At 45.2% G+C, this 10,039-nt stretch overlaps 2 protein-coding genes across 2 annotated transcripts in view; both read right to left on the reverse strand.

Annotated features, from left to right (window-relative positions):
• Positions 1–10,039, reverse strand: part of GDF10 (growth differentiation factor 10) — a 56,686-nt gene that overhangs the window by 1,206 nt on the left and 45,441 nt on the right. The window lies entirely within an intron of this gene.
• GDF2 (growth differentiation factor 2) lies at positions 1,732–5,686 on the reverse strand. The gene is made up of 2 exons (XM_006876149.1): positions 5,341–5,686; positions 1,732–2,672 (listed from the first exon to the last, which is right to left on the reverse strand). Exons 1-2 carry the CDS (start codon positions 5,684–5,686, stop codon positions 1,732–1,734), a joined length of 1,287 nt encoding a protein of 428 aa, XP_006876211.1.

Here is a 10,039-nt window from a genome sequence, read left to right on the forward strand (position 1 = left end):
ACATATAATATTATATAAATATAGGAGTCATAGTGTGGCACTGTAGGGTAAGCACTGGACTGTTAAACTGTAAGGTCAACTGCTCGAACCCAGTAGCCACTCCTCAGAAGCCCTGTTACTGGGTAACTGTGAGTCAGAACTGATTCAATGACACTTAACAACAGCAACACACACACATATATCTATCTATATACAGACATACTGGGAGCTTCAGTCAGTGGAAATAGGCCTGTCTCCCCAAGTCTCCTTTAGCCTGTGCTCTGGTTAGAAACCAGAAGGCCTTGGGAAGGAGTCTTCACTCCTTCCAGAATCTTCCTCATTTCACTTCATTCTATGTATGGCCACAGAGTCAGAGGGGAGGATGAAACACAGAAGCAGCAGCACTGCCCTCCTTTGGGGTCCATGTAGGGGCACAGCCTGGCTCCATGGCCTAAGCTGAGGCAAAACATTTTAAATGACTTGCTCAAGAAACTACAGTAGAATAGACTGCAACCAGTCAGGATGGGATGTCTTTGGAGGCCAGAGAGCCCTCACTCAGGAAGGCTAGACATCTTATCACTTGAGTTTACATGTCACAAAGGAATAAAAAATAGGTATAATTCAAATACCAAAGCAAGAGCAAGATGCCTTCCACATGTTTATTCCAACAACTCCCAACCCAGTGCCTATATCCCCATAGAGTCCTTACAGAGGGGAGTTTCCAGGGTACCTTTGCTGGTTGATCTTGTTAGGCTGGATAAGAAGCTTTAGAAGTGTCCCTTGAAGGTTACCCATCCCTCAGGATAAATTGTGGTCCCTTCCATCAAGCCCATAAACATTGAATATCACCTGGGTCTCAGGGGAGCCCGTATGAGCCATTAGTCAGTGTCGCTACAGCCACAGTGTACACTGGATTAGAAGGCTGAGGTTCTGGACTCCCTTCATCTTGTAGTTCATGCTTGTGGTAGTTTTCAGTGACTCAGGAATAATATGAAAAATATTTAGCTTCCTAATTAGCACAGGCACTGAGTATTCCCAGGTAGTATTCCCAAGTAGTCCAGTCACCTCAAGACTCCTGTCTCTAAATGCTAAATTGTTCTTTGGCAATAAAGCGGCATGCTTTATTTTTTATTTATGTGATGGTACACTGAGCAGGCTCTGGGCTTGGGAGTCCAGAAAACCTGGCTTGGAATGATGTCATAGGATGGTACTATTTCACTTTTCTGAATCTTGGCTTCTGTATCTGTAACACTGGAGGTCACAAAGGCAATTTCATTGGGTTGTGGGAAATAGGAGAAATGATGTGATTAGAGCAGCTACTCATTTCTTTTCCCTTTTCTCTCTGAGGAATAAACCCCATTCCTCCTCAACTTCTTTAATATCCTTAAATCTATGTATGTACACTATCAGTTATTCTCCTCTGGCACATTTTTGCTAAATTTTCTGCTGACTCTAGAATGTTTTCTCTCGTCCACACCCCCACTTAAAAAAATTTTTTTTTCCCCTTTCACCAAGGCTTTCCTTTTCTCCTCAAACCCCCCACATGCTTGCCATTTTCTCCACTGGCATTTGAAACAGTGGTGTGTGCTTTGGGTGAGGGACACTTTTTCCTTCTCCAGGGACATGCAGTTTGACTTAGTCCTTATCAGTATCCAGGACCTCTCACTAGGAACCCCTTCTCCATCGCTGTTTCCCCCTACCCCATCCCCATCAACACCCTTCTAGAATGCTTCATGGCATGGGCAGACACCACTACCTGCAGCCACACTCTGCCACACTCATCCCTTCATAGTGGTATTTCAGGGTGGGGACCCCCATGTCATCCTTATAGAGGATGGAGATAGGGCTCAGTTTGGTAGGTACACAGCAGGCCTTCCCAACCTTCATGGGGAACTTGAGATGAACCAAGGTCTGCACAATGGCATGCTTTGTTGGGGTCACATCATCAGCAAGGGGAAAGAAACAACCGCCTTTACACTCATATGCATCATACTCTTTGGGTGCAATGATCCAGCTGTCCCAACCAATATCCTCAAAGTTCACCCGCAGCGAGGTCTTCTGACAGTGGTTGCTGGTTCCAGTGCTCCTTTTCCGTCTGGTTAAAGAAGAGCCCGAGGCCACATGACTGTCCATTTCTTCCTCTTTGCCCTTGCTTCCTTCTACTGGGCTGTTCTTGGACAACGTCTTAAGCACAGTCTCCTGTTCATGGCTGATCATCTCCCTGAGCTCCAGCCTAGTCTCTTTAGTCCCATTGCTGCGATCATTGGAGAAGACAACGAAGAAGGGCAGGTTTTTGGAACCTGGGGGGACACTGATGTCTAGCTTGTCACATCCCTTCCTGTGACTCTCCACAATCACTTCCAGCTTATTTTTGCTCTTGGTGGAGTCTGTCCTGACCCACCGCTTTACTGCACTGGAGACCTCAAAGGTCTCCCAGCCCTCATCGTGAATATTCTGGGACACCAGGAATGTCTTGGTCCCTGCGGAACAATCCCAGTAATCTGCTCCATCAAGAACATCATAAATGGCCATGCTACCTTTGAGCTCATGAGAGGATTCCTTGTGGTTTTGACAGGAGATATAGAGCTGGAGCTCAGCCCTGGTGATCAGTTCATGCCTGGGGATGGAGACGTTGAAGAGTAAGATGTGCTTCTGAAAAGGGAAGTCTTCCGTGGCAGTTACAGAGATAACATCTGAAATGCAAACACATGGTGACATGGGCATATCCTGGGGGAGTACATTTCTGTGACAGCAAAGTGATTTTTGTGTTTTGCATGAATGAAAATCCACATTCTTTTTGGATTCTATTATGTTTCTATTTGTTTCACTTAAGTCCTTAACTTGGACAAGTATTTGAAAGACACACTAAAGGTCTTCCAAAGAAAAACACAAATGGGAGATGTCTTGAATGAGTGTCAACAACTCCTTCTGATTATTGAACATCTACTATGTGCCAGGCAATATATATGGAGCTTTACATAAAATACTTCACTTTGATCCTCATACCAGCCTTGGGAGGATCTAATCACTACTTCAGTTTTACAATCAGAGGAATTGGAATTCAGAACATTTAACTGAAAAATATCTTCATTAAACTAGTAAGTATCCTTGGTTAAACACACACACACAAGAACAACAGAAAACCACACTGTCAACCCTAGAATGAAGATCCTGAGATTATGATTTTAAAGCAGAGCTCCTGGGAGGAGGCTTTGAAATTCCGATACTAAGACAAAGTTAAATATTTCAGCATCTGCAATAGTTGAGAAATTATCCGGATTTCTCAACTATTTGATTTCTTAACTATCAATGATTTGTTCATGTTTTCAGGAAAAAATATATTGACCTCAACTACTTTGTCATTTCAGGCAAAACTTGAACTTCCCCTTTATCCCTATATTCTCTCTACCCCCCACTTCTCCTGTGGAGACACAGCATTAGCACACTCTGTGGAGAAGTCCTATATACCAGACATTTGCTATGTGCCAACATGAGTAGGAGACTGTGAGCTGTCGTGAAAACTCGACATGCTTTGGTGTCTGATGACTGAAGGGTCAATCCTGACTCTGCTTCTTACCAGACTATGACCTTGGAGAAGATTTATGACCTTTAATTTTTCTTAGTATCCGTTTATCTGTAAAGCAGGCTCATTTGACTTACCTCACAGGTTTGTGTAAGTCTCCATCGAGATGGCACATAAGACTTAACCAGCCCTATACTTGGCTTATAGCAAAACTCAATGTCTCCTCCCCTTTCTCCTTCCCAGGTTGGCATGTGGCCTGTTATTTAGAGTTGATGCACCATTTAAGCACCACATAGAGCTTTTCACTATTTGAGTAATGTAAGTGGGTCATTAATGTGGGTACATCGTTAAAATGGGTATATTAATGACCCGAAGTTCCTTTGCTTTGGCAAGTACTGGAAAGTGGTTTTCAGATGGCAGCTGGAAACAAGCTCCACTTTCCCTGATTGGCACCCTGGTGTCTTGGTGGGAAACTGAGTATATAACCAAAAGAATGCTGGCCCAGACTGTACTAGGGTCTGATCTATGCTTCCCAGATTTACACATATGCCCTTATTACCACTAGGTGGCTCCAAAAGGCTGCACTCCCAGAATTATGGGATTTAAGGATTCATGCCCAACAAAGAGCCCAGTAGAGGTCACAGATGTGCTCTCTGTGTTATCAGCACTTAATGGACCTGTAGACTTTTCTTCTTCTTCTGAACAATTAGAAAACCTGATCCCTAGGCCTATATTGTGATGACATCATCTGCTAGAGAAAGCACATGCTTTGAGGGCTGAAAATTAGTGGAGTGAAAACTCAGTAGGTGTTGAGAAGAACAAGGCTCTGGATTCCTGACAGCAAAGAGGGAGACTCGGCAGAGTATAGACAGGTGGGCCTGGGTCAGAATCCAGTCATTTAACTAGGATGTGACCTTGGGCAAGCTCCTTCAGCATCTACAAGTCTGAGAACCCTCCTTCAGGAAATCATTTCAGCTTTGTGAGGGTGATATAACAAATATGGATTCTGTGTGTTTGTCATCTTCTAGTCTCTCCCTCCCTGCTCTCCCCCTACCTCCCTACCCCCATCTAAAGTCCTGGTGTGGCACTACAGGATAAGCCCTGGACCTCAAGGTCAGTTTGAACAGCAAGATCAGCAGTTCAAACTCACCAGCCACACCTCAGCAACTCTATACAGAGTCACTATGAGTCAGAACCGACTTGATGACTCTTAACAACAACAGTCCCCCAAAATCAGGCAAATTATTTTTAAAATGCTTAAGTGCTCTAAAATTTTTCTCTGAAAGGATTTTATCTGAATTTATAAGCCTTTTAATAAGAGAGAAGTCAAGATTCTTCCAAAGTCTGAAAACACACCAGTTAATTGAGGGCTGAACAAATTTCTGTTTCTAAGTAGGAATGACACAGAAGGGAAGGATAGAGGGAGGCAGGGGTGTTTACTTAGAGTTATAGAGGGAAGAAGGAGAAAAGAGAAGGAGGGGGAAGGAGGAAGAGGAAGGAAGGGACCTAAAAAAGGGCTAGCATTCCCTGAGCACCTGCTGTGTTAACAATGGCAGGGGGCTCTAGGAAGGAGAAAGCTCACAGCAGTACCATCCCGCAGAGCTCTCTGCAGAGATGACCATGTTTCATAATCCACACTGTCCTGTACAGTAACCACAAGCCATACATGACCACTGAACACTTGAACTGTAGTACAATGAAGGAACACAAATTTTAATTTTATTTAACTTAAGTTCAAACCTAAATAGTCTTGTGTGGCTAGTGGCCACCATATTGGATAGTGCCCCTGTGGACCCCTGAGCCCCTCCCCAGGCCCCCCCAAGAAGAGCCGACACTACCTTCCACACTGAAGCTGCGCACGATGTTGGACGCTGGGGTGGACGACTTGTCAGCGGTGTATCTGTTGTAGAGGTCGATCATGTACTGTGGGGGATCCACTCTGCTTTTGTTTTGGGAAGGGATGCCACTCAGGTTGAGGCTGCGCAGGAAATCCACCTTCATGTTCTCCAGAAACATCTTCAGGTCGAAGGCGCCCTCATCCTGGTCTGCCTGGGGGTCCCCGAGCAAGCTGTGGGTATTGCCTCCAGCAGACGCGTGGCCCCAGGTCTCCAGTGGCTTTGCTTGCACAGAGCAGGCCAGGAGAGAGATCAAGGACAGGGACACCCTCAGAGCTCCAGGGCACATCTTGGGAAGGTGCTGTAGCCAGGCTAAAGACTTCAGAATGGGGGACCAGTGGTGGGTCAGCAGGTATAGGGAGGAGCCCTTGGGGAGCAGCTCTGCATCGTTCTGTTCCACTGGTACACTGCTCTGGAGGCAGCTGGCCCCGATGAGTCCCAGGCTCTTGCCGCAGTTAGCCTCAGTGTCCTCCACTTGTATTTATCTGACTCTGATGTTACAATCGACCCCTTATCTAATGTAGCTCTCAGTTAATGAAGGCTCTATAAACATCGCACAGACACAGAAGGCTGGAGGGAAGGACAGTGCATGCTGTAAGCATCCACATTCTCCATGGGGTCATCACCCCCCAATTAGGATTTATGCTCACTTCCTTGCCAGCTCAATTCACAAGAATCTTGAGATAGGAGTGATGTATGTTCTGTCTTCTTGGTCATAGAAACTTAAATAATTCGGGAAACAAGCAATACAAAAAGTACGCCAGATATAGAAACCACAACACAAAACACCCAGAGGACCCCAGGTGAGGCCTGAGAGGCATATAGGTGTTAGGAAGAGGCCTGCACCTGTGGAATCCGAGTCTGTCCTAGGAATTCAGCTGCTCTCTACCTGTTTCTCATTTGCATGACAGGTGCTTGAGCATTTGAGACCAGATGTGAGATGCACATATGGTCTAGTGTAGTGGTGCAGGCCTCAGGGTCAGCCTAGACAGGGCTCTAACCCTCACTGCCTCACGTACATATCTAAATGTGACTTTCAGCAAGCCATGTCATCTCTTTGGGCGCCATTTACTCATTTCCAAATTGGGACTCATAATACCTATTTCAAAAGAGCTTTTTAAAAAGAGACAATATGCCTAAAAATACTATGGCAGTTAGCACAGACAATGTAGCAAGCCAGAGCAGGTTGGCTGGTATGTCTGGCTGCTATGCCTCTCTCCCTGGGTCTGACTGAGCTCGGAACTGGAGGAGGGAGGCTGTTCTTCTGAGTTCTGCTCTGTAGGGGTCCTATCAACTTTGTAACCTTTCAGAGCTGATCCCAGAGTGTTCTGTGATGTCAGTGGGCTAGGCCTCCAGGCAGAAGTGTGCACTCTGGGTGTTTGGTGGAGAGGAATGGAAAGAGACGAGTTCATAATTTCTATCTCTGAGGTTGGTGTATGCCCTGGAGAAAGTCCTGTCATAGAGGCCTTAACAGGCTCTCTGGCCTGAGAAGACAGAAAAACATGACTCAGGTAAGGACCACAAGGTCCAGGAGCGGTGTTATTGTGACAGATGTAGACCCACACTCACACTGTCCAGTTTCCTCATGTGTATCTTTGCCCAAAGTGAAGGACAAGCAAAACACTGCGGGTTTATTTATAGGCATGATGCTGTTCCAGGCTTGGTGGACTTCTGAGGAGAGGGTGCAGTGAGCTGAACAGATTAAGGGAGATTCATGAGGGGCCCTGGCTGGTGGGATTGTAGTCAGAGATCTCACTGTTGTTTTTTCCTTCTCCTAGTGGGGGAAGTCATCATCCTTCCATAAGTTTAATTTACTGTGGTGACTAGTTTGCTGCTATGACACTGGTATTTCAAATGCCAGCAGGGTAACCCATGGTGGATAGATTTTACCAAAGCTTCTAGACTAAAGGAAGAAAAGCCTGGCAATGTGCTTTTGAAAATTTGTCCGTGAAAACCTTGTGGATCATCACAGAGCACTGTTTGACATAGAAACCACAACACAAAACACCCAGAGGATCCTGGCCACATCATCCAGGAGGGATCAATCACTGGAGGAGAACAGTGCCAGGGGAGGTAAAGGAGACCCTTGGTGAGGTAGATTTGTAAAACAGCCTCAGTGACAGGTTTGGACATGCTGGCAATTGAGAGACAGACACAAGACCAGTTCATGCTTTGTTGCAAATCAAGTCACTCTGAGCTGGAGTTGACTAAATGGCAGCTAACAGTAACAGTGGGGGAAGGCTCCATCCCAGAACCCCAGTGTGGCAGGTCCTGGACAGAACTTGCTGTTCCCATCCTTTAAATACACTGTCAGGGAAGGATGGGAAGAGAAGCTTCAGAAATGCTGCTTGGAGAGGAAGCAGGAAGTGTCCTGGGCAACAAGCCAGCTAAGTGTGAAACCCCCATTGGGAAGTGAAAGAATGAACAGCACCGGACCTCCCTTGAGCTGCGACTCTGCCTTAGCTGGAAGCATTCTGGGAGGAACCAGAAAACAAGGTAGCAGTCTCAGGTCCCTGGTGTCAGGGGGAGAACCTCTCACACTCCAGAGGCTGAGCAAAGGGGTAAGGTGGGTCTGTCCTAAACACGATCAGTGGGACTACCAGAAAGTGCTTTAGAAATGCGACATCATTTGTTTTCTGGTTATAGTCATTGTTGTTGTTAAATACTGTCAAGTCGGTTTTGACTTATAGTGACCCTGTATAGGGTTTCCAAGGAGTGGCTGGTGAGTTTTGACCCACTGACCTTGTGGTCCATTGCTTATCCTACAGTGTCACACCAGGACTCCAGTTATAACAATAGCGTGTGGTTAACATATTTACCTACTGAGCCCTGGTGGGTTACTCATTAGATTACTAACTGAAAGGTCAGCCGTTCAAACTCAGAACCTGCCTTCCTTGGTGGGAGAAAGATGAGGCCATCTGCTCCTGTAAAGATAGCTTGCCTTGTCCTGCAGGGTCACTACGAATGGGAATCAACTCAATGGCAGTGGGTAAACAAAAGGCTGGAGGTGTGAGTCAGAAGAAAGGCCTGGTGATCTACTTCAGAAAAATCAGCCATTGCAAACCCTATGGTGCACTGCTACACATGGGTTCACCATGAGTCAGAACTGACTCAGCAGTGGAGTTTTACATACATACAAGTAAATTCACTATCATCAAGTCATTTCCAACTCTTAATGATCCTGTATAGGATTTCTGAGGCTGTAAATCTTTATAGGAGCAAAACCCTCATCTTTTACCAATGGCTGGTGGGTCTGAACTGCCAACCCTGTGGTTAGAATTGCAGTGCGTATCCTACACATAGTATAGTGAATTTGGAAAATGAAGGATACTATCAAGAAGAGAGTTATGGTGTTAAAGAGGAATATTGAAAGTACCATGGACTGCCAGAAGAACAAACAAATCTGTGTTGGAAGAAGTACAGCCAGAGTGCTCCTTGGAAACCAGGATGGCTAGACTTCTCGTCTTTCATACTTCAGCCAAAGGAACCCTGGTAGCATGGTGGATAACAAGCTGGGTTGCAAACCACAAGGTCAGTAGTTCAAATTTACCAGTCTCTCTGTGGGAGCTTTTAAAGATAAGGTTTTCTGCTCCAAGGAAGATTTATAGCCTCAGAAACACTATACAGGGATGCTATGAGTCAGAACTAACTCCACGGCACACAACTCCCAGCAACAGGCATTTTGAACATATTATCCTGAGGGCTCAGTCCCTGGTGAACTACATCATGCTTGGTAAAGTGGAGGGTCACCTGAAAAGATGAAGATCCCCAATGAGATGGGTTGGCACAGTGGTGCCAGCAGTAGGCTCAAGCATAACAATGGATGTGAAGCTGGTGCAGGACCGAGCAGTGTTTCATCCTCTTGTGTGTATCATACCTATGAATCAGCATTGACGCAATGGCACCAATAACAGTAACGTAAAGCAGAGAACTAAAATACCCTACAATTCGATCATCCAGTGATGCCTACAGTTAAGATTTTGAGATGTATACCTCAAACACATGCCTCGACAATCTCCTATCTCAAACTCCAATGGTTAGGACTGTTTGGCATTTCAGAAAGTTTTAGATTTTGGAAATGTAATACGATGTATATACTGTAATATTACCAAGGGGTCAGGGACACCACCCTATCATTACAGTGGATATTTTTCTGGAGTGAAACAAACACACAAATAAATGTCCATTCATGCCATGAAAAGGGTTGAAAGAAACTCAAGGTTTTCAGGTCATTTTACATCTCAGGTAAGACTAGGTAAAGGACTATAGACCTATTTGTGTTAAGAGTTGGTACCTAGGCTGGATGTGGAGTCTGGGGATTCTGATACTGTGGATTTGGGTGTGAATGTTTTCCCTGGAGCTGAGGAGTGCAACACTGCTGGTGTTATCAATCCCACATGCTCAGCATACCAATACACCCACATCTCTTTCATTATTTCGAATTAAAACTGCTTGAGGCAGGAAGCTTATGGTATTTTTTATATATAATGAGGCCACACAAATAGAACACATACACATATATAATGCGCATAGCACATATAGAAAACCAGTGCATGAGAGGGTTGCATGACTGGCAAACAAACGTAAAAAAATGTGCACCTTATTTGCATAAAAATGTTGTACTGTTTCCCTCTTGGAGTAT

Source organism: Chrysochloris asiatica, unplaced genomic scaffold (assembly GCF_000296735.1).
Source record: "Chrysochloris asiatica unplaced genomic scaffold, ChrAsi1.0 scaffold00357, whole genome shotgun sequence".
NCBI classification, from domain to species: Eukaryota; Metazoa; Chordata; class Mammalia; order Afrosoricida; family Chrysochloridae; genus Chrysochloris; species Chrysochloris asiatica.

What these genes read in the sequence shown, in the direction of transcription:
- GDF2 (XM_006876149.1), bottom strand. Translation starts at nt 5,686, where the DNA reads ATGTGCCCTGGAGCTCTGAGGGTGTCCCTGTCCTTGATCTCTCTCCTG. An exon ending in GCGCAGCTTCAGTGTGGAAG is followed by an intron (nt 2,673 to 5,340) that starts GTAGTGTCGGCT and finishes TTTGCATTTCAG; the next exon opens with ATGTTATCTCTGTAACTGCC.